The sequence below is a fragment of the Pogonomyrmex barbatus genome, unplaced genomic scaffold (assembly GCF_055798465.1).
Source record: "Pogonomyrmex barbatus isolate J1 unplaced genomic scaffold, ASM5579846v1 scaffold14, whole genome shotgun sequence".
In the NCBI taxonomy this organism is placed as follows: domain Eukaryota; kingdom Metazoa; phylum Arthropoda; class Insecta; order Hymenoptera; family Formicidae; genus Pogonomyrmex; species Pogonomyrmex barbatus.
In genome coordinates, this window is record NW_028297110.1 from 3,649,505 (window position 1) to 3,674,980 (window position 25,476).

Consider the following 25,476-nt stretch of genomic DNA (forward strand, 5'->3'; position numbering starts at 1 on the left):
CGTGTATACATAAACACACGTTAATATATCAATTTTTTAATAAATTTTCTGATTGTAGGTACGGATGACGAGCAACATGAGTACGAATATTTAGGTGCCTGGGGCCCAAGATTCGACAAACTGGCCGACATGTACGGTCCCGCGGAAGAGAGCGAGGAGGAGGAATAATCAGCCGGGCATAAAGCAAAATCTCCAAACGACGTCACACCGAGTCACGCGATTCATATCATCCGAGTGGGCGTTCGTGACGCCCTAATCGAGACGACCTGATCCGTCACATCGCCATCGCGAACATTCGAAGGATCTCAAGGGAAAGGAAGAGTATGCCTCCCCCTCGCCAGGAGTGATGAATCCTCAACGAACGGCGAGAGACAACTTCCTCGTAGTTGTGCAGCTAGTGAAAGTACTAATTACACGTGCTTGTCGCACGTATCGCGTCATGCCGCATATTATGTCATCCGCGGTGCGTGCGTACAACACGCACAGACATGCACGTCATACTTCGGGGTCGAAGGTGCAAAAGGAACGTTGCAATAACGCGACGGCACACGTAGAAAGATGGTAAACGAGAAGGCGGAGAAGTCGCAGCATATACCTATCTGTATAGTACGTTATACGTAAAAAAAAAAAAAACGTAGTGAAATATCCAAAGACACGCGATGAGACTTTTTCTAACGGATCCCTCTCCCATCGCATCGATTCTACTCATCACGGTCACCATCGTAAAAAACGGTAAAAATCAATCACCCACGCATACACTTATATATACATATATACGTGTAGGTATAATATCGCGTCGTTGTCGTCAATGTCGGATCTTAGATCGGCGTGTCGTCCTCGCGCAGCCGGGATTCGTTCATTTATTTAATGTCGCGAATTGGGCGAACGTATTAGATGTGTTGTAACGACATTAATCAAGGGCATTCACACATATTCGCATACACATACATTCTCATATACATACATACGGACACGCACACATATGTTAACACGACGATACTGTTCAAAGACGGCATGACTCGTCGTCAGCGGCGATTCTTCGTTTCTACGTCGCGCGTACTCCTTGTTTCTTTGCTCTCCTGCACGAGTCCCGCGGGATGTATCCTCGACGAGTACATTTCGTTGTCCTGAATGCGGAGGAGTCCTGGAAAGCAACGCACTCTCGTTCATGACGGACGATCCTATCGTAGATAGTCTGCCATAATAGGAATTACCGTTAAGATATCGTTAGTTGTCGCGACATCGGCTCATTGTCGTCATCGTCATCGCCATCCTCATTACTGATAGCATTATATTATTAAATATTATAATATATTATATATATATATTATAAATATGGATTTATATAGAAGCGCGCGACGAGATGAAAAGGGAAAATGATTAGCGGGAAAAGTCCGTTGAAAGAAGAAGAGAGCACGAGTTACCGCGCGCGCAGTGTAATTATTATAATTACGGTATAGCGGACATAAAGTCTAAATATAAATACAAATATAAATATATATATAAATATATAAATACAAATATATATTATACATATACATACAGACAGAGGACACATACGAACATACAGACAACACGAGAGATGAGATTCGCATTCGCTAAACTATGCTCACCGTTGATATATCTCGATATAGTTTTAATATTTATTTTACGTCATCTCGAAGGAGATAGGAGGATTCGGAGCGCGAAGAACACGGCGCGGGATATGTCTACGCGTGCACAAGGAGTCGAGGAAAGAAAGAGAAAAATGTGGCAGGATTTTATTCTAGTCATCTCGAATAGCTCATTGATATATCGTTTCGCTGTAGACAGCATCTTTTTACAGCATTTCTCACAAAGTGACTTATACTTATAGTTACATGCATTGAAGCTCCTTTAAAAAAAATTTAAAATTAGAAATTAGAAATTAGAAATTAATTGTTAGAAATTTTTACGAATTTTTAGTAAACCGTCGAAATTCTTTCTGCACTCCGAAATGAAATAATCTCAACAAAATACATTTTTGCATGAAAAAAGATTGCTATATAAAATTAGATAATTATTGACACAATCCCTCAGATTGAATAATTAACGAATGAGGATTAAGATTTTCTGTATATAAAAAGACTTGTCATTGATCATAATTAATTAATTATGCGAATGTTATTGAAAAAAAAATCAACTTAAAAGTTTCATCCAAATGAGAAATGAAGCTCGACGAGCTCTTCGACATCTCTCGACGCCTCGTGCACGCGTTTATTATGTAGTCGCGCCTTTCGCGGAAGAAACTTTCCACGCACCGAGCCTCGACTGAACCTGTAAAATTCTCAACGGGAATATTAATAGTCAATTTACTGGTTAGGGAGAGAGAGAGAGAGAGAGAGAGAGAAAGAGAGGCCGCAAGGGGAAGGCGTTAAGAGTACGTCGTAAGCACTTGTACGAATATTGTAATTAACATGTGTATGAGTGTGCCGGCGCCGCGCAGTATTTGCGTCACTGCGCATCGCTGTATAATTGTCCTACCAATGATCGTGTTTGCGTATGGTTTTTCAACGAATTTGTGATATTAAGTTGCGTATATTTACAGCAGTACACGTCCCATTTTATCGTTCCTCGAAGACTGCGAGCACCGAGCGATTATCCAATGAAGCAAAAGACATTTAGAGGACATTTGAGAAATATTTACGAGAGATTTGGAAATTTTCTAGACGTTTGTGTTGCTCGGGTTTAACAATTGCTTCTTTGCAACTTGAGATAACTGTGACTTAGATAACTGTGGCGACAATAGTCGTTACAGTGATGATTATCCAATAAAATGATCTTAATGCTAAATTATCAAGTGACTTCACGGGAAGATTAATGGTAGAATTTTTGAGAAGTAGAAGTAGATTTTTTTCGAATTACAACGAATTGTCTGACGTAATTTTATCATCGCGTTATGACACAGCAATAATCCCATCTCGAGCAATAATTTCAGTAGCAATAGTTGCAATTCTGTTCTGAAGTTTTTCATTATAGTTTCCTCGTCTTGAACTTTCCTTAGTATTCACAATTCAATTTTATATTTAATGGAATCATTGACTGCAAAGAATTTCAAATGGAAAGGAGAAGAGTTACCTTTTTTTCAAAATTTAGACAGAAATTTATTTAAACTTGTCTTCACCGAAATAAGAGTAATTTACTTAAAGCTTCAAAGAAATTTCTGAAAAGTTTTTGTATTTTACAGAAATTTTGATTATTATATATTTAGTTATACGTGATAAATAAAAAAAAAATATAATCTTTCGGTGTTCGCACGTCCAATTCATCGAAGCCCGTTCATCCTAGATCCCTTAGTTTTTCCAGACACTCCTATCATTCCTCAATCCCATCAAGTAGATTCTAAGCAGAGACAGTATTTGAATGGGGTTATTGGAGGACGAAAGAATTATTGTTAAATAACTGTATTGAGTAGCGCGCGAGCGCGCATCGCGTGTGTGCAGTGGCAAAAAAAAAAAAAAACAACCGAAATGCAGCCTAATTATGCGAGTGTATATGTCGATGAGATGCGATTGATCGCTCATTTGACTCAAAAGTCAAGGGAAAAAAGGCATAATATTATTATCCTTTTAAATAAATAATAATTAAAATATAGCAAATATTTATTTTACTTATTTTTAAAATAATGTATCTATTAATTTGTACGAAAAACCCATGTTTAAATTTGTTTAACAATTTGAATTAAATATTATTTCAAGATTGATTGTAACTATTGTAAACCTGACTTGATACAATCAGATTTGCACTCTTATAATCGTGCAAACTTGACACAAAGATCTGTAATAGCGATTGATCGCGTGTCGATATATCGACAAGGCTCAAAGTCTCCTCCATTCGCTCGACCCGTACACCTCAATTGTTTTATGCAAAACCTTTGAGAAGCAAAATGTGTACACGCTTAAAATGCGCTGATCGAGAAATATATGACAGAAGTGGAATATAAAATTCCGAAATATAAAAAAATGCAAAAATTAAGACCAATCTCAATTATGCAAAGCTCTGAAAAACTATCTAACAGAAGTTTAAACTGATAACTATTTTTTTTAGATACCTCATGATTTCTTAAAATTTTAAGAGCGACATTTTAAATATTATTTTAATACATTTTAAAGAAATTTAGTACATTTTAAAGAATGGAAGTTATGATACAATAAAAACATGAAAATAATCTGCTTGATATTGCAGATATATTGATTAATATTGCAGATTATACTCAAATACGATTATTATTCATAAGGGTCAATAAAACATTTTTTATAATATTTTATTTTTTGTAATATTGGAAACTTAATTTACGATAATATTGGTTTCAATTTTTGTATAAGATCCAAGATGTTAAGAAATAAATCAGGAAACAGAGTCCGCGAAATTGTCGCTCAAGAAAAACGCTCAGGACAATTTCATTTGCGACCGACTGACTTCAATCGTACTTACATTTAACGGTTTGAAGATTTCCGATGAAAAGATCGACGAGTTACAAAAAGACAAAAAATATTCGAACAAAAGAGCAATTTATTTGGAAAAGCAAAACATAACTGTTCGAATAAGGGAAATTAAAGCAACGACACGTTCCTTAAGTCCATTCCAATGCAACTGTTGCGATAATTAATATTAATATAATATAATTAAAAGATTCGGCTCAAAATCATCGTTAAATTAGATTAGTCTCTGCTTGCTTCATTCGCGCGTATAATCTTAAAAATTGGCGTTATAATCGAGGATTATAAACCTGAATGTCTTTTGTAATATGGGAATTTGTCTATGTATGTACTTACGAAATTTTTTTAAAAGGATCTCATTTTACATTACATTTTATCGCAATCGGGGGTCTCTCTTTGATACCTTCAATCGCAAGATGAAAAAAAGATTATGCTCATCCTACATATCCCCAACCTCTTCTGAGCACTGCCTAATCGTGCACAAAGATATACTTTGTAAACGGGGTACTATAGGGCCGAGCGCGAGCAAACTCGTACATAATTAACACAACCAAATTCCATTCAATTGAAAAATGAGAATCGAATGAAAGAGAAAGAATAAAGACAGAAAGAAATTAGTCCACCTCATTGCATCTCACGAAATGCAATAAAGGACACCTCTCCTTCTCTTAAAACCTTTTGTCATTATCGATGGATTCAATTTCAATATCAATTTGTCTTTATCATATGGATTCTTTAAATAACTGTATTTACTTTTACAAAAGATAGCATTTTTATAAAAATATTAATAATTAAATATTACAGATTTCTAAATTAAAAATTGTAATATTGATTAAAATAGAACTAAACAAGTATATAGTATATAATATATTTGAATCTTTTCCGTTTACTCTATTAAAAATGTTCTTTTATAAAATGTTTTCAGTGTATAAAGAAGATGCAGAATGCATCAACACATTTGAGAACAATGTATTTTATACAGAAGAAATCGATTAAAAATTCATACTTTATTAGAATGATATCAAATGAATATCGATGAAAAGTTAAGATATGAATTTCAAAGAATGATTTGCTTTCAAAATTTAGAGCAATTTAGGAGAGGTAATCTTTTTAATGTCGTGGATTAGTTTCAGAGCGAAGTACAGATAATATTCGTAAAGCAAAAATGATGGATTTATTATAAAGAGAATGAACTGTCAATCGACAAAAAGAGAAACCACTGTAAGATATACATATTACATAATGTAACGCTGCCACTGAACACATCCCGTTAGTACAATTACCATATATAATAATAATAATAATAATAATAATAATATTAATAATCCGCAGTATACTGGGACACACCGTATTATTAATTGAATTGATATTTATTAACAATTATAATTATTATATTATTACCACTATTATCTATACCATTTGTACTTTACACTTCAGTTCGAACGAAATAAATGCCTTCTTTTTCATAAAACTGTCAATGTGACGACAAAAGCATATTGAATTAAATCATTAGCCTTTTCATATTATCATTTGGAGAATGGAATATCATACCAAAGAAATTATCGCGTTTTTTTTATAAATAGTCGCATAAAAATTTAGGATTAAATAACTTTAGATAAAATTTAATTTCTTTCGTCACAAATTTTTGATTTTCAACATTGCTATCTCTGGCGATTTGTACGATTTTTATTACGGCCATTTCTGTGATTGTTGTGACGAAATTTATTTTCCTTGTTGTTCTTAATTTCTCGAAACTCGCTTTGTATACGTTGCCATAATCTTATTCTCAAATGCAATAGGATATACATTATCCCGTAATCCCTGAATTTTTTATTAATTTACATTACATAATTTACATCACAGATATCTTGAAAATAAAGAAATTGCATAAATCAAAATTTGACATATCGACAAAAAAGCTTTTAATCTAAACGGCATTGTTTAATTCAGCCATTTTCAAATTAAAAGTTCGCGTATATTATCGCGTATATAAAGTTCTGTATATTATCATAAAAATATTTAATGTTAATATGATACAATTACAAACTCACGTTAGATCTTTAAAATCAATAACTCTTGTAACATGAAGAGTAATCAAAAAAATCATTGTTGCTATTCCATTGATAAAAATCATCATAAATAATTTAACTGTATTAAACATTTTAACTGTTACACTATGTTTTAACATTTACACTATATCGTAACTGTATTTGTACTGTATCCTAATCGATCAAGTATCAATCATGTTCAAATTAGTTTTCGATATAAATATTAATATTAATTATTAAAATTACAATACAACGATGTTATGATGATATTAAAATTAAAGTAGATCAGTTAAATCGTTACGTTACATGACAAATTTTTTGGCAATATACTTAAGACAAGTACATCTATTGGCGTCATCTATCCATATACAAGCAATTGCAAATTCCAGAAAAAATGCGGTTGCTAGAAACTATAAAAATAAAAATAAAGGAAAGATAAAAGGAAATGGGAAAATAGGAAAATAGGAATACAAAAAAATAATTAATTAGCATATTTAGTGATATACTAATCTCATATAAACACACAAAAATAGATTTTGGTTTTCAAAAAGCTTGTGGAAATATCGTGGAATTGATAATAATAATGTAGATGTTTGTTGCAATTAAAAAAGATATAATTGATGGACTTGATATTAGAGGATTACCATAATCATCTTCCACAGCATTAGCAAAACATGTTTGAAAGATTGATATTTTTAAATTATTGAGAACTAATGCCCATATCGTACACGATAATCGCGCCATTTTGGAGAATGCTATTAAATAATAATAGTTTAGCCATACAGATTTAATTTATAAATTATTATCAGTTGTGAGAACAGAAGAGATATTTTTAGTGACATCTGCAATGAAGTTAGTTTTGTTAGGTTAAAGGAATTATTCATCAAAATAATTTTATCACAATTTAGGAAGAGTTTGTGATCAATAAATATATTCGCCTAAGAAATCATGATTTTATTATAGTAATTCATAGAACAATAATATTTTAGATTCTACAGTAATAAATATATAATTTTATAATATAAAATTTATTTATATTTTTTTTCAAAGTTAAATAAAAAAATAGAAAGATATGAATTTTTATACATATCTACATAATAAGAAAACGTAATGCAGATGACTGTAATAATAATTTTAGAAAGTATTACAACCATAGATATTTATTATAAGACAAGAACATGTAGTGGATTAGAAAAAACTGTAATTTTTATAATTTATCATAAAAGGATTCATTTGTTGAATTTTGTAAAAGAATGTTCGAGTCACTTCAGGATTGCTGAAAGTAATCTTCTTGTTTTTATCTTTGGGATGTCTTTTATTTTTTCTTAAAAATAAAAAAGTTGTTATTAGATTATATAATTGAAGCATTTAATTTCAAATTAATTTAAAACTAATTAAAATTTATATATTAATTTTATTTATGTATAAAAACATTACTGCAACCTTTAGTAAACACATAGTTTATAATTAATATTCTATAAGTAACAAAGATTATTTAAATAAAATATTTTGTTAAAATTTTAACAAAATAAATGAGTTTGTTTTCAATATTATTAAAAGATTTAAATTTGATATGCTGTTGAATTTAATGATTGAATAATTTATGAAAAAAATTCTTTTCGTTAAGGATTGTATATATTCACAAATGGGTAAGCTTTCTAATTTTATTACATGTCGGACAATTTTGAGGATAAGATTTGAAGTTTTCGGAATTCACTACTTGTTCCATGTATCCAGAAATGTGTCGAGAGATTCGGTGGCATCCAGCATCCATACGAATGACAATAACGACATACAAAATGCCATATATGTGGCTATATAATCTTCAGCCATATAATTCGCAAACAAAGTTAACCAAGAATAACTATCCAGACCCATAGTAGTATTCAACCATAATAACTAAAATAAAATAGATGAGCTACATATTTCGTACATTGAAAGTTTCTTATATGGCAAAAATTTTATACATATATTTCACAAATAAAATTTATTAATAAGAATTGTTTAACAAAAAAATTTAAGCCAAAAGATTAAACTAAGTAAAAATCTATTTAAGAACAATAATGCATTATATTTTTCTTTAATAGAAACCACATACCCATTTACTAGATATTTGAGTTAGACAAAAAATTGAGTGCATCATTGGTATCCATATCATATGGATCGCTAAATTTGTGCTCAACGCAGCTACTAACATCTGAAGAATAAAATCGATTTTCGATCAGTATTATTTTCGATTGTCAATCCGGTGTTATTTCATATCAATTGCATATCAATAAAATTTTTATTCGATTTATTTTGCTGTCTTTAATCTGATTTTATATACTTAAAAATTTTTTTTTCTTCTATGATAATTTTATCTGAGCCAACTACATAAAGGTATCTTCTTTGTTTTTTTTTTTAAATCGATTTTAAAAGAATATATAATAAATTTAGGACTCACTTCATAAATGTAAAGTAGCTGAATTGGTGGTTCTTTAAGAGTTACAGGCCATAATCTATATTCTGCTAATAGACATAAAACTGAGAACACGAAGGGTATCGACGCATATGATGGATCGAAAGGCAAAACGTTCTCTTCCTCAAAGCATAGACCGATTATGCAGATCTGTCGTAAATGCGTGTATAATCCTGTCGCCACCACAGCTATCCAATGAGGATCCACGAAATTTGCATAATATTTTACTGTTTCCATCTCAAATTAACGCAACAACCTTTTTCAGAAAACCTTTGCACCAAAATTTCTGTTGCTATTTGTCCACTTTTCCACTGATGACTTCACTATGATTTCAGACCAAAGTAGCAAAAAAAATCAGCTAAATCTAAAAAAAATACTTTTAAGAAAAATGATTCTTTATAATTAAGATTTATTTTCAAAAAATGAATTTCCTTTTATATCGAACTTTTTTTATAATTATTCAGTATTAGGATCAGATATAAAGAAAAAAATGTTCTAATACGCGAATAAAATAAATCATATTAGTACAGAATGTTTATCAAAATGTTAGTTATTGAATTATTGAATTATTGAATTATTGAATTATAACAAACCTTGCATTGTGACAAAAATAATGTTATAAAGGAATTTTATAGAGTTTCATATAGTTCTCTATAAGATTAAACACGAAGATCTTTGGTTAATTATTTTTTTTAACATTAGCGACAGTGATAGTTACACAAATGCTTGATATAATTAGTGTCTTCGCATTAAACCTTTCATCAGGGTTAAATATCAATATAAATAATTATAGATCTTATACAAACTGTTAATTTATCATGACACTACTATTATCTCGACATTGAGTATTTAGGTTATAAAATTATCCTGTCATGCTGTAAATGTCAAGGCCTTCTTGCATCTGTTTCACTGAGCATTTAATTTTTCATAAAGAATTAACATTGTTAATTTACGATTTAACAATAATATTACGATTTAAAGTACTTATTGTTGTATTAATAAAATTATCTTTATTATTGAAATATAAGTAATTTAATTTAAATTAAAAATATTAAATTTATTATTTAAAAATCTAATTTGATGAATATTAAGTTAAATTCATTTATCTGATTTGTCAGTGATAATCATAATCCAATATAATAAGCATTAAATGTCATTATATTTTTAGCCTAAATTTTAATTTATAATTCAATGTAAATCATTCCTATATTCTTAAAGATTAATCCTAATTTATTATTTAATGTCACATTTTAAAATTATGTAAAATATCACGATCCTTTTATTCTCCAAAATATTAATCTTCTTTAATAAATACAATGATTAATAATTTTTAAAAATTTTGAATAAATATGTTATACAAAAATTTATTAGTCTATTTTAATAAAGAATAGATGCAATCAATATAAATCAAATGCATTAATCGTCATGTTCTCTCCTTTCAACAATATTAATGTTTTTACCTCGGAATTTTAGTAGTCGACTTATACAAGTCGACTTTATTATTCAACACCATTCGTTTTCTTAGCAGTAGCAGGGAAGCTATCGCTAAATGTAATGCATTATGTATGAAAGCGAAATACAAGTCCTATTGTTCCGAAAAGGATAAATCTGGCTAGAAGAGAGTGGCTATTGCGGAGAAAAACGATCGTTTCTTTTTATCAAAGTATTAGACATTAGAGCATAGAGAATAATAGCAGCACAAGTATTTTATTATACATATTACATATATATCTGATATATATAAAAATGTCGTTCATCATATGGAACTTACTTTTTGATAACACGTTGATAATAATAATATACAATGCGTAAGTATATATTTTTCTATATATTTTTCTTATATTATTTTATATTATAAAATATAAAACTTTGTGATTTTTGTTTGCATCATAATTATAATCTTAAAAATTCAATTAGAATTATTATTCAATAATATTATTTAATGTTTCATTAATCATTATTAAAGATAAATATTATACTTATAAAAGCAGATGTAGTATGAAAATTATAGAGAAAGTGTCTCTGAATATTTCCTAGATAAATCAAATGTTTTTTTAAAAAATGTTGTCTGGTATTTCTAGTTTTTTTGCTTTGAGATTTTTTTGCGTAATCTTTAATTTAAACTTCTAATCCTTCACAAGTGGATAATATTTATCCAGAAGAAATTAGCAGTTTCCACTTCGGATGAAGAGAATTGGATGAAAATAAATCAATCAAGAACCTGAAAAGAAAGAAGACGTGGACAAGAGTATTCCATTAACCGGCAACGTAGAGAGTCTGAGTCACGTCAGAGTATTTGTTACGTGATTCAAAAGGAGAATTAAAGAATTTCTTTCAAACATCCGTTACAAATCGGTTCTTGTTATCTTTATAAAATCATTAGAAATGAAAAGTGCAAGATGTGTGATCATAAATAAGCGATAAAGTAGGATATTAGGATTCCATATTAGGATTCTCACAATAGCTGACAATTGGATGTTAAAACTCGTCGCTTCCACAGACACGATTGAATAACTTCGAACAGAGCACTCAACTAGGTAGAGAGCACCAGGAAATTGCCATCTCTTCGATCTACCCTCTCTTTTGTCTGCTCCTTATGCAGTTGACAATTTCGTTACGTAAATGCGGGTTAAGATTCAAAGATGAAATCATACATTGAGAAATAAAAAAGCTTTAAGCTTTTATCATAAAAAGTAAAATTAAGTAAGTTTTGATTTACATAAAATTTAATTTTTTCCAAAATTTTCAACAATCTCTTTACGCAATCCAAATTAAATACTTATTTCAAAACAACTTCTTGCTTATGTCTGCCATTAAAAATGCCCGTTTATTTTGCTCTTATCTATGAGATAGTAATACTATGTAATACTATTCAATAAAATGGGATTATCCCATGATATCAACATGTAAAAACCAAATTACTCTTTGGAAAACTGATTGCCTCGAGGAACTTCTTTCTCCACGCTACAGATAGTAGTTTCCTTAACGATTCTTGACGTCAGAGATACAACTACACAGCCGAGTTGAATCTCTGACGCGCAAGAGTGGCCCAATATGACTCGCAACACATTCCGGGAAAGTCCCGGCGATTACTCCGATCCGACCTGACAACGTAGTCATGACAACGGCACAGTGCATCGAGGAAAAGTACATTCGTTTCCGTTCGACTTCTTTCAACGTGTAAGAGGCAGCACGGTAATAAAAGAGAAAAGATAAAGGAGCAAAGGAGGAGATGGCATGCGGCAAGTTAAGGAGGGAAATCCGACCGAAGGAGAGTCCTCGGAGAGTCAACTGCTCTCTCAGAGCGATTCCATCCCTCCTTTCTGCTCTCGAGTAGAGGAAAATGACTTTCCTCGAGCACACACCGTTCTTACTTTCTTCGGGTTCTTACGCCAAGCCGCTTTAAGATTATTATCGAGCTTGTTTCGTACCGCATACTAAGAGAATTAACATTTTCCTCCTGGGGATTTACCGTCCGACTCTACTGTGATAAAATTTTTGGTCATTGCGAAATCAAACGAAATTATCATATGCTATTCATAGCGTTACTCCATCGATTTGTTTGCAATTTTCATTTTTATTTTAATATAAGGTATTTTAATATAAGGTAAATATATTATATTTAATAAAAGAAATGAAAGAATTTAATGTAAAAATATTTAGTGGCTCCGATTACTTTTTCAGATATAAACTTGTTGCGTTAAGATGATATTTTAGCTATTCTGATATTATGAAAATAGATTTAAAGCAATATTTATAGAAGATCTTAAACAATATTTTATTATAAAATTTAAGTACGCGAGATATATATCATTATATTTGAAATTTAACAATAATAATATAATTGCAAAAATACAAATATATAATAGTCAAAATAATATATTAATATTTAAAATTTATAATATAGACAATTATTTTTAAAAAAGAAAACTTAACTACTTACTACTTAAGATATCTTTTCTTTGATAAAAATAATTCTTATAATTACATAAATGGAATAAAAGAGAAAATCATGTAAAATTCGAAGACAGTCAAGTCTAGATTTTTTTTTATGTATATTTAATTTCCACGGACAATAACCTTCATTTATCACCGTATTTTGAAAGAAAGACTGTTTTCGTTCCTTTCTAGATCACGATCAGATTGCCTAACATCTCACGTCAGCAACAGTAGCGAGCGTTAAACGTTTTTTTCTATCGTCGCAACGGGAGGTGTACGATTGAAAACTGGAATCGAGCTTATCTGGAGTAATTTGATTTACAGCCTGAATGCTCCCTTGATTTCGTACTTGTAATCAAATTACAAATGATGTCGCTTTAAACGGCAGCGCCCTAATTTCGTCTTTCAGACACTCCTATGCCTCTTCAATTTCATGATATCGCCTTCTTAACGCAATCTGCCGTTGCCTTGAAAGATGTTAATTAAGAACTATATAACACGTTTCAGCAATAGCTTACTTAAAATAACAAATCCATATATCAAGCAAAGTAAGTTGCTGAACATGATGCAGTAATTTGTTAGTAGTCGATTGTAGTCCCGAATTTGTAGTCGATTTGTTAATGTACTGGATGGTTTTCCTTAATAATTTCATCAAAGGCTGATGAGTCTCTTTTCTAATTAAATAACACAATTCTTAAATGAAGCTATATTCCTACATTCTGAAAATGTGAAAAACTAAAATCTTGAAAAAAAAAATGTTCATTTAGCTAAGCATAATAAACTTGTTTGTTCAATTATCTATTCAATTATCAAACAATTATACGCCACGAGATAATGTCAAACAAATAGACAATCGCACGAATGAGTAAAACTAAATTGCATTGTCACTGACAGCGTAAAAGTTAACACGTCCACCTACGCAACTAACCGAATGACTAGCTGCTATCGATCTGCGTATCTGTTATCGATCTCGGACCGCGGTATTCATGACGGGAAGCTAACGAAACTCGCTGAACGTGATCGCGATTGGTCGGACAGCACCTCTGAAGGTGAAGGGGAAGAGGTGGGGAGTTACATAAAGTACGGCACAACGCGGATGGAGCGGCAATTCGCCGCGAAATACCAGTCGTGCGCACTCCAACTCGCGGGATCACCACAGGCACGTGGATATCATCGCTGTCAAGAGGAATCTCTCGGATACGTCAGATCGTCGAAGTTCGATACTTCAAACGTGAGTCGATCTTTCGTTTAGCTTTAGCTGCGAAACAGTAAAATATATTTTGATTTCTCTGTAAACCAAGTCCCCTTCTTGGCAATCATATTGTAATGCTTGAAGTATAATAAATTCAATTCAATTCAATATATTTTGGTTTCTCCGAAGCGTTTCCCAAAATCAATATTGTGACAACAGGTTGAGTTTTAATTTCTATCGGCGTTTCAAATCTGTTTGCGATATCAAATCTTTCGAGAGCTAGAGAAAGGATATTCGTTGTTTTTGAAATATGTGTATTGTACACTTTTAAAGATAATTTTTATGTGATAATTTTTATAGTTTATGAGTAACAAATTATAAATTAGAATGATATATTTATGATATGTATTTATGATATGTATGTATTTATGATATGTATTTCTGTAGAAAATACGATTTAATTAATTTCAGCTAGACAAGTGTATGAGTGTATTTTATAATTGTCCTGTTGCTAATCCTGTTATTGTAATAATTATAATGTGCATTGTAACAGCATTTTGTAACATTTTTTACAAAAAATTTAGAATATGGAATAATATAAATATATATTGTAAATTTATATATATTTGTTTGATAAGATACTCAGTAACTTCAAAAACGTTTAGAATCTCGAGAGTTCCATAATTGATGTCCAGGAGTAAACTTTAATAGCGCTTGTTAGTCTCTAAACGTGCATAGAGTGCCCAAAACTAATTATTGAGCTTTCGCTTCGTTGCAGTTTCCGTCTCGACATAGTCAGACCGAAAAGCTCGCTAACCGCATTTAGCTTGTTAAATTAATCCGTCACGCTCTTCAAAGCAATTATATCTCGAAGAAAAAGGTCGGATAGTATTTTGAGAACATTTAATATTTACAAGTATTTTTAGCACATTCACGTGTTATAAATAGGAACTACCGTCTGAATAATTGTAGGAATAAGAACATTTTCAATGCTTGCTATATTTAGGAGTTGCAAATTCAGAACTCACGAATATTTTTGTTGATTTCATTCGTTCTCACAATGCAATGCATTTGCAGAATTTTTTATCTCTTTTAAAATTTCCTTTATCGTATTGAAGAATCAGTATCTGAGGAAACACATCAACCGAAAGATCAATAAATAATTTTATTACATAATCAACTGTGTATATAACATTATCATAACTCGATAAGTTAATACTATCTTTCTTATCACAGAACATTATTAACATTATATGCAGTTTAATTTTACTTTACAAAACTTACTAAATAAATTCTTTCTGTTACAAGAATAATGTGCTTATAATCAAAGTATAATAATTTTAATCAATTTATTATTATATTCAAATAATTATTATCTCCTCATAGAAAAGAATAAGCAAGTATTAACGCATTAAGAATTTTTCATTTAAGATATTATAAACAAGATATTATAAACAAATTTTTGCAATATATATTAAATAGACAGATCTGTTGTATTATTTATCAGAACCAATGTAACTAAAATAAAATGTGAAAAATAGAATTTGAGAAATTAATTTATACTTAAAGAGTTTCATATTTTGATAAATGAAAATAAAATTCTCATAAAAATATTCAGCACAAAAAAATTAAATAACTCTATAATGCTATTTAGTATTATTTTAAATAAGAGGTAAAATGCTTTGACTTCACATTTAATTTAAATTTTCTTGCGGATTTAAAGAAACAGTGATTAGTCATGGTCAAATTACTACTTATTTTACGTTGTCATAAAATAGATAGCAGAACGCTTGTAAATGCAATATCAATCCTTGAATATCTCGTATGTTATGTAAGATACGACACGAGATATAAATTAATGAATACAATAGCTCTCTTTTAATAAATAAAATATGATACTATAGAATTATATATGCAACATTACTTGTTATTTGATACAAAGTTACTTGATACTTGATACAAAGAATTTTCTTGTAAAAATTATTCTATTTACCGAAACGCTATTTACATAAATAAATCGCAATAGCTTTAGCAATAGCGATAACATTCTCGGTCAGAAATAGATGACCCGTAATTATTGATACGAGAAGCACGTTTATACTTTTTCTCCGAGAAATATTCACTGATATCAATGAATCGAGAGGGGATTCCCTGACCGCCGCGGGAGTTTCCTTTATCGCATGAAGTCATTCGTTTCCACATTCTCATATAGACATGTGTCAAGATGTTTCAAAAGTAATTAATCATTCTTTAAATCAAGTATCCTCAATTAAATACAGCAATGTTACTCGCTTTTCCTTATTCTTTCATGTTTTTATTAATTCTTAATGAGTAAGCTCTTAATTAATATATTTAACTTTATATAGTTTTGTAAGAATTTGGTTACAGAAAATTAAAATTTAATCTCATATGAATATACGTAAATTATTAAATCCTGAATTATTTACAGATTTACATAATTCAAATACTTTCTTGGTAATAATATTCTTTTACAAAATAGTTTAACGACAATTTAATGACATAGCAATAATAATATATAAATTTTTATTTCTCTTATTATTTATTAAATTATTTAATCTTTAATCAGAAACAATTCTTAAACGAAAACAATATAGAAATATAAATAGATAGAAATATAGAGATAGAAATGTAAATTTTTTTTTTGAGAAATATAAATAGATAACTGATTATACTACATATTATATTACATGCGAATCATTTAAAATTTATTATTAAAATATAATTTCTATCTCTTGGCACGATATACTTTTCATAGTTTTGCATTGCAATAGTCTATGCAATATGACATAACAAGTGAGTGAAAAACTGTAGCAGACAAAATCGTGCTTTGATGCGACAAATAGGCGGTGGCAAACAGTTAATCGAATGAAACCAACTCCATGAAAATGAGTCATGGTCATTACGGCGAGTTCACTCTTACTTCTCTACGCGCAGGCGATTTTGCCGATCGTCACGATCGCTCTTTCGATCTCGTTGTCCTTCTCCTTCCACTCTCGATTTCGTCGACATTCTATCTGGTAACATAGACACATGCATCTCTCTCACCTGCTAGCTATCGAGTTTCTCAAGACCTACGTCACTGGCTCTATGACGCCAATTATCAATGCCTAAACTTATTAAATATTTTGTTCGAAAGGCCAAACGTGTTTACGTGTATACTCATTTTTATCGTTTAACGTTTTCTTTTAGAAAACGTACAGAAAATTAAGATGATCGGACTGACGCAAGTATTATCCAAATCCAAATTATATATTTCAAATTATACGATAGATCTAACGATGTGTTAACAATTTTTTCCTTAGACAGTTTAATTCGTTAAGAACATGTTATGTATAAAGCAACGAAAGAAGCTACAAATTTCTTATGAATTTTAAACTAGAATTATATTATTACAATAAAGTTATTTAAATTATCATTAACTATGAAGCATTATACTAAATTTAACAAAAGAATAATAAACTGAGTTAAAAAATATTGATATTTTTAATAACATTAATGATAACTCTCGTGTCTCTTTTAGCGCACATAAATTATTAAATAAGTTAATTTTTAACCCCGTTTCACTTATGAAAATTATTACACAATTTAGCATATATGCATATGCAACTGTGGATAGTATCACCCTCATGTAATTTCCGCGCTTTAACTAATCCTAGCGTCGCTTTCTCTTTTTATCTGAAATCGTTGTTTTTATTAACATATCCTTGAGTCTGACAAAACACCTTCGATCTCTTCACACGCTTTCTATAAATTATCACGGTCATCTTGATAGCAAGATCCTTGTAGTCATTTGCATCAGTTCTCGTCGTAATATACGGAAATGCAATCGCTATCATTTTCTAGTTATCTTGATAAATTTTAAATAACAACGATATACATGTAGACGATACACATGTGGATTTATTCAAGCGTCATATGCATATCGATATTTCAAGGATTCAAAGACCACACCTACTCCACTTACGCACAATAGTATAATTAAATGGGTATTTTCGATATCGTTATATCTCAACAATGATAATTTTTTCCTTAATAGGCGGAAAAATATAAATCATGGATCCCGATAGCTTCAAGGACTACGCCAAGGAGATGGCAGAATACATAACAAATTATTTGGAAAATATTAGAGACAGGTAAGTGATAACTCGCTGTACTTAGGAAATTATTTGACAGTGAATTTATTATAAGCGATAATTCGTTATTGTATTCCTTAAATAAATACATATAGAAATTTCAAAAATTTTCAGGAGAGTCTTGCCTACCGTAGAACCAGGATACATGAAGCCTCTTTTACCGTCCGAAGCACCACAAACCCCTGAACAATGGAAAGATATAATGGCCGATATCGAAAGAGTAATAATGCCAGGCGTAAGTGACTTTTAAATGTTTTAGATTATCGTAACTAATAATATAATTTACACAGTTTGACATAAATTGTCAATCTTTTAGATAACTATAATAATGACATATATCTATAGAATGAAATATTACTCGATATTCAAATCGCAAAAATATTTAAAATCAAGAAATCAGGCTATTTTATCTCATCATTATCTTCAATTATTCCATAAGTAGGCAAGAAATAAATTTAGATAAACTTGTTTATAGGTCACGCATTGGCACAGTCCGAAATTTCATGCATATTTCCCCACTGCGCAATCATATCCTGCAATTCTGGCCGATATGTTAAGCGGGGCTATTGCGTGTATTGGATTTTCGTGGGTAAGTACAAAAAGTAGAATCAAAAATGTAAATATTTTAAATGATTAATATAAACGCATACATTTTGGAAATAAAATATTAATTGATATTCTATAAAATAGTTTATAAGAGAAGAGTTCAATTTCTTTAAAAATAAGTTACGCTGCTTTTCGTGATGTACAGAAATTAAAATAATCTTAACAATAATAAAATTTCTTGCTTATTTGTTAATTGTATATGTTAATTTCATGAAAAATTAAAGCGCGAAATTATATCGAACTGAGGTTAGAATAATTCTTCTTTTAACAATTTCGTTTTAATTTATAAATTTTTTAAATTTCTTATATTCTAGATCGCGAGTCCAGCTTGTACTGAACTAGAAGTAATCGTATTGGACTGGTTAGGAAAAATGTTAGACTTACCGAAAGAATTTCTTGCCTCCAGCGGTGGAAAAGGCGGTGGCGTCATTCAGGTAGACGACATTTTATAAATAGCATCTACAGAAGATTATCTAGATATCTAGAACATACTTATTCCTGAAAAAAAAAAAAAAAAAAAAAAAAACAAAGAAGCTCTTAGGTTCGTGTTTTAAATACAATTTTTATCTGCAGGGAACAGCTAGCGAAGCCACTTTGGTAGCGTTATTAGGAGCGAAGGCTAAGAAGATAAAGCAAGTTAAAGAGCAGCATCCCGATTGGACGGAAAACGATATCATTAGCAAACTAGTCGCATATTGTTCTTGTAAGTACATCTTACTTTGCTATGGTATTTGTATCTCTAATATGCCAAAACTTATACAAATTCTATAAGATTTTCATCAAACCACAAAGAATTCGGTTAATTCACATATCAAGTAGCGCGATTTTTCAGTCTGAAATAAATTTATGAATATGCACTACTTACAGAATACAGGTGCACAAATTATTGCTGAATGAAATAGTCTTGCTTATCTTTGTCGAGTAAAGATGTAGCGTGTAACAATAGACGGCCACATGTGATGTACAATGCAAAGACTTTAAATAGACACTTGAACTCTGACATGTATCTCGATAAGTGTTAAATGAGCTATGACAGTCATAGTTAAGCCTTATATAAGAGAGACATTAAAAAGCCGATATCTTAAAAATTGTTTAAATATCATAATAACCGTTCAAATATTAATCTATTATATGTTATTCATATGTGAAATATTATCATTTCTTTGATGTAAGTATTATTACGAAAAATATTATACAGACTAAGTAGCATGCAACTAATTAAAAAAATTAAATCGTCTCGTTCAAACGTCACAAAAATAATAAATTTGTTATTTTATTTTTAACGTTATTTATTCTGAGTACTAAAAGTTATATTTTTTTAATGTATCATCGCAATTAAGAACTAGGGTAATCGCTGATTTAAAATAGCAATTTTTTTTTTTATTCGTATTTGTTGCATTACCTTGACGCGTATTGATATAATGGTGAAAAGTGTCAGGTCGCTTTCAATGACCGAGCGTAATCAGTGCAAAGAGGAGTGAATAGAGGGGAATGAGAGGGATGGAGTGATAGGGTGAGTATGGGGTTCACGGCACTTCATCAAGCAGCACTTTGTCGCCATGGCAACTCGTAATAACCGCTCCAGTTATATTTCAGACCGAACTTTCTCTGCTATTCTCAACGCCCACAATAATTTTACAGCGCTTTGTCAAAATGGAAAAAAAGAAAATATTTCTAGAATTCTTTTTCTTTTTCAATAGGATGAATAATAACCGCGACATTTGTTCGATTAGAAATATCGGATATTATCAACGAACTTACTACTTATTATTCTAAAAGAATGGGAAATATTTTGTTTCTTCTTGTATTATAATAGCGATTGAAAGTGATACCGACAATTTCGTCGTTATTAAAGAAATTATCTTTCTTTAATATTTTACATTCCATAGATCGTTAAAAAATAAAATGTAGAAAAATAAAAATATTTGTCAGAAGTAATAAATTCGTATATCTGTTTATATAATATGTACATCTTAGTTTTTAAAATTATATTATAAAAAATTCCAAATAAAAATTAAATATGGATAAACTATTGATATAATGCAATAACAAAAGGGTGTATGAATATATTAAAGTAATTTCGCGGATTTCTCAAAAACCAAATAATTATAATACATTAATCGTAATAAAAGTGTGACAAAATACTGTACTTTTTACAGGCCAAGCACATAGTTCAGTTGAACGTGCTGGACTTCTCGGTGGAGTAAGATTCAGACAATTAGAAGTCGATGAGAAATATAAGCTGCGCGGTGACACATTTGCTGAAGCAATCAGAAAGGATAAAGAGCAAGGATTCATACCGTTTTACGTAAGTCTTACTCAATTTTCTAACTTATCCGATTACTCCTCTATCGATCGCTCCATTATTTCTTTTGTTTCTCTGAAGCAATCAGCATCAGATAAAAATCGTAGAAAATTTCGTATACTACGTAAATACTTCTTTTTTTTTTAATTTTACGATATCTTTTATAACATCACAGAATATTGATCTCCCGCTTAATAATCTTTCTATATAAATGATTATTGTGAAATTTAACGTAATAATGAGAAATTGATATTAATTATATTAAATAGGCTATTAAGAAATTATTAAGAAATTATTAAGAAACCAATATTTCAGAGATTGAGTTAATTTTTTATTTATAGGCTGTCGCTACTTTAGGCACTACCGTCAGTTGTGCCTTTGATCGTCTCGATGAAATGGGAATTGTAGCGAATCGTGAGGATATTTGGCTACATGTTGACGCCGCTTATGCAGGTACAAATTAATTTTCTATAATAAAAATAATAATGGACTTCTCAAACAATATATTGCTCATAAAGCAGAATGAGAACAAATCTATTTGATTACAGGATCCTCGTTTATTTGTCCGGAGTTCAGATATTTAATGAATGGCATCGAGATGGCAGATTCGTTCAATTTCAATCCGCATAAATGGATGTTAGTTAATTTCGACTGTTCTGCCATGTGGCTTAAGGATCCGACATATATTATAAACGCATTCAATGTTGATCCTTTGTATTTGAAACATGATATGCAGGGTTCAGCACCGGATTATAGGGTAATTATTAAAAGTCAGATAAGAATTGTTTAAATTGATTAGTTTATTGCGTAAAATTATATTGTTTAATAAACGTTATCTAATTGACGTAATTAATTCAGAAAACAATTTGTAAATTCTTGTTATTAATCGTCTTGTGTGTTATAGCATTGGCAGATTCCACTTGGACGCAGATTCCGATCTCTGAAACTTTGGTTCGTATTAAGGCTCTACGGAGTCGAGAATCTTCAAAAGTTTATTAGATCGCATATTGCTCAAGCACACGAATTCGAGGCATTAGTGCTCTCTGATCCTCGCTTCGAAATTATAGGCGAAGTTCTCATGGGACTGGTTTGCTTCCGATTGAAGGTAAATCGATTGCTCTAGCAAACATTTATCATAAACAAACATTTATAAAGTTTTTTTAATACGTATATATTACTATGTGTACTCAACAATATTATATCAATTTAAAAAAGATATTTATAATTTTTGTAAATTTCAAATTAGAAAATAGAAAAATATATTTAGAAATAATTAATTGACCGACAAATATCGTGTAAATTATTTCTATAAATAACATAAGGAAACAGCAAAAGTAATTTTATATCTAATGATTTAGGGATCCAACGAACTCAACGAAGCTCTGCTAAAGAGAATCAACGGTGCAGGAAATATCCATCTCGTCCCGTCAAAGATAAAGGACACGTATTTCCTGCGATTGTCTGTCTGTTCGCGATTCAGCGAGAGCAAGGATATACAGTATTCCTGGAAAGAGATCAAGCTGAGAGCCAACGAGATCCTCGAAGAGCAATCGGTTTCAAAGTGATGGCGCGCTCAGATAGCTCGCGGTTGTAGATCATTGGCACCTGCTACTTGCAATCAATCCTAATTTTCAAGTATTTCTCTATACCCAGCGGCTCTTGAGGACCAAGTAGACTAAGGCAAACTGCAGACTGCAAACGATCGTACGCGAGTAAGCGATAAAAATTAGGATTTTTTAATTATGCAATTGAACAATATTTCCAAAATGCAAAAGTTTGTTTGTTGCATTCCAATTTGGCAATTTTATTATAGCTTAAATTAATAAGATATTCAATGAGAATTGAAAAGCTACATAACAAATAATGATCTCTAATTAATCTTTCGGCTACGTGGTTGTCAAAAAATTCAAATGTGACACCATGGTTTGGAATATAAATTTGGAATTTATTATTTCAATACTTTCATCCTATAATATATAGTTATTATCTGAAGTATTATATTACATATCGATATAAGTTAATTATTTATAAAATAAAGGAAACATATCAATTTTAGAAAACTTGCAAAAAGAAATTATATATTTTTACAAATTCTTTTTTCTATCTCTATGTATATTTATGTTTATATTTTAGTAACTAATGAATCTAAAAGTATTCTATATATTACAAACATATAATTATAGAATCACATACTTCCTTAAAATTTTATTTCAATTTATGTAAATATAACATAAAAATGTCGTCTGTATTGAATGCGTGATACTTGTTATATTGTGATTTAGGCACATGTTATTACGCGAATGTTTATATATTACATTTATATATTATCAAATGTATATTACAAAGAAATAATTTATTATGTAATCAGATAAAGCACTGGACGTAAAATTTTGATAAGTGGATATCGCGCGTAGTAGTCGTGCAAATCTTAAATTACATTGTACAAATTTTATAAAGTAGTGCGCGTATTTAAATTTCTTTTATTGTTTTATCGAATAAAACAATTATTTTACTTACATACAAAATTCTATACAAAGAGAAACGTTTTAAAATAACTGCTAAGTCAGGAATCAGTGTGTAGCCTGCTGGGATTCATGTTAACCACATAATAGATATAATGCAATATTAGGAATCAGTGTGTCGCCTTGTGCCACTTTTGCTGGCATACTATCAATGTTATTGTATGTTACTCCTTAAGCAACATCCTTGTACATTACGTAGTGAAAGTCTCTCGCGCATAGCCACTGCAAAGATATGCGCGATATAAATGTAATTTTAGCACATAATTTTAAAAACGCGTAAAATATTCTTTAACTTCTATTCTGATATCAAGCCGATATTTATTTATTATTTTGCAAGCGTAAAAGATTACATATGCAAAAAATTATTCGTGCAAAATAATTTATAATTAACTTGATGTATAAAGAGTGAGATACGACTAACCCATTTAGTTTCATGACATAATTGCGAATCTGAATTTCCCACCGAAAAGTTTATATTCTTTTTCAAGCAAAGAATTAATCTCATTTTAAAATTCGTTATTATTAAAATCTTCGCACACATTGAAAATGTATGTAGGTAAGAGATATTATGATAATGCATATTGTATATCTATATATGTTAAAAATATAAATAATTATAATTGTGTTAGAGAAAATTGTAAAATCTATGTATGTAACATATCTTTCTCTCTTGAATATCTGTTTTCATTTCTTTGGAGTTTTTTCTAAGATTTATTTTAAATCTCTACTTTCATTGCAAACATTCTCAAGTCACTATGTCGTTAGAACAGCAATTGAGAAGATAAGTACTTGTAATATTGTAATAATGTCTTTCAAACGACGAAATGATTGAGAATGATTACTATAACGTATATATATATGTGCGTGCTAATACTTGCTGTAACGTTGTGCTGCAACAGAGACAATAATAGTAAGAGAATTAATCAACAAGACATAGCCTGTCGAAAAGGTTGAAATTCAAATATTTTGGATCGAGATAAAAAGAAAACATAGATTTAAATGATGACTAAAATAACTGCTATATTATTGCCAAATAATTACGTTTAAATAAAAGTAAAAATACAAAAATAACTCGCAACAATAATTAAAAATAGAAAATGTGAAACTATAATAGAGCATCCAAATATTTAACTATTGAATTATAATACGAATTCAACTCATACTAAGTAATTATTCAGCAATAACTTTATTATTATATTTAAAACTTTAAAATTTTATTCAACAAAAATTTTAAACAAAAGATATATAATATAATATTAATCTGAACAATAAGTTTAGTCATTATGGGACCAATAAATGATTTATTATAAAAAAATTGTATGTATTTGATATAAATGATTGTATTTTCGTTATCTTTGTTCGTCAAGATATTACAAAGTATATTATTTAAATACATATGTGGTCATTAAGAATTTAATTATTAAACTGTTAATAATAACAAAATTAGATTAATAAATGTTTTGAACAATTCATTGTTTCACTAATAATATATCCTTATCTTAAAAATTTCTCTTTATAAAATTATGGAACTCTATATATATATATATATATATATATATATATATATGTATACATCTAATACAGGTATAGCATTTTAAGTATAAAACTTGATAAAATATTTAATATTAATTTATATGTCGCTTATATCATTAATAAACTTTTTATATTAAATAAATAAACTCATCAGACTACAATAACTGAAGAATGTGGACATGACCGATCATCGGCGATGTAGTTTATATTACAAAATGACAAAAATTTTCGGTATTATCTAGATAACATCCAAATTTAAGAA

General features: G+C 29.8%; 3 protein-coding genes and 1 pseudogene across 9 annotated transcripts in view; 2 read left to right on the top strand and 2 right to left on the bottom strand.

The window, feature by feature from the left end:
- LOC105424476 (neural-cadherin-like) overlaps positions 1 to 5,928 on the top strand; it is a 188,352-nt gene extending 182,424 nt beyond the window's left edge. For all 7 annotated transcript variants that reach the window (XM_089073134.1, XM_089073133.1, XM_089073136.1 and 4 more), the window contains one exon: positions 59 to 5,928. In XM_089073134.1, the coding sequence (XP_088929260.1) occupies positions 59 to 168 (110 nt within the window). In that variant the 3' untranslated portion in view covers positions 169 to 5,928. The remainder of the gene's footprint in view (positions 1 to 58) is intronic.
- A 184-nt stretch (positions 5,929 to 6,112) lies between these two features.
- Positions 6,113 to 7,293, bottom strand: LOC148937380 (uncharacterized; annotated as a pseudogene).
- Positions 7,294 to 8,089: 796 nt separating this feature from the next.
- Positions 8,090 to 10,752, bottom strand: LOC105424456 (uncharacterized). The gene is made up of 3 exons (XM_011634695.2): positions 8,949 to 10,752; positions 8,604 to 8,702; positions 8,090 to 8,404 (listed from the first exon to the last, which is right to left on the bottom strand). Exons 1-3 carry the CDS (start codon positions 9,198 to 9,200, stop codon positions 8,222 to 8,224), a joined length of 534 nt encoding a protein of 177 aa, XP_011632997.1. The 5' UTR covers positions 9,201 to 10,752; the 3' UTR covers positions 8,090 to 8,221.
- A 3,222-nt stretch (positions 10,753 to 13,974) lies between these two features.
- On the top strand, positions 13,975 to 24,356 carry Ddc (aromatic-L-amino-acid decarboxylase). Its single transcript, XM_011634696.3, has 11 exons — positions 13,975 to 14,133; positions 18,152 to 18,248; positions 18,363 to 18,483; positions 18,724 to 18,837; positions 19,169 to 19,288; positions 19,428 to 19,557; positions 21,014 to 21,162; positions 21,501 to 21,612; positions 21,708 to 21,916; positions 22,064 to 22,264; positions 22,518 to 24,356. Exons 2-11 carry the CDS (start codon positions 18,169 to 18,171, stop codon positions 22,722 to 22,724), a joined length of 1,443 nt encoding a protein of 480 aa, XP_011632998.2. The 5' UTR covers positions 13,975 to 14,133; positions 18,152 to 18,168; the 3' UTR covers positions 22,725 to 24,356.
- The last annotated feature ends 1,120 nt before the right edge of the window (positions 24,357 to 25,476 follow it).

Coding starts and splice junctions, on each gene's coding strand:
- Ddc (XM_011634696.3), top strand. CDS start 18,169: ATGGATCCCGATAGCTTCAAGGACTACGCCAAGGAGATGGCAGAATAC. Junction 19,289..19,427: donor AAGGCGGTGGCGTCATTCAG/GTAGACGACATT, acceptor TTTTATCTGCAG/GGAACAGCTAGCGAAGCCAC. Junction 22,265..22,517: donor TGGTTTGCTTCCGATTGAAG/GTAAATCGATTG, acceptor CTAATGATTTAG/GGATCCAACGAACTCAACGA.
- LOC105424456 (XM_011634695.2), bottom strand. CDS start 9,200: ATGGAAACAGTAAAATATTATGCAAATTTCGTGGATCCTCATTGGATA. Junction 8,703..8,948: donor AGCTACTTTACATTTATGAA/GTGAGTCCTAAA, acceptor TTTATTCTTCAG/ATGTTAGTAGCTGCGTTGAG. Junction 8,405..8,603: donor CTCAAATATCTAGTAAATGG/GTATGTGGTTTC, acceptor ATTTTATTTTAG/TTATTATGGTTGAATACTAC.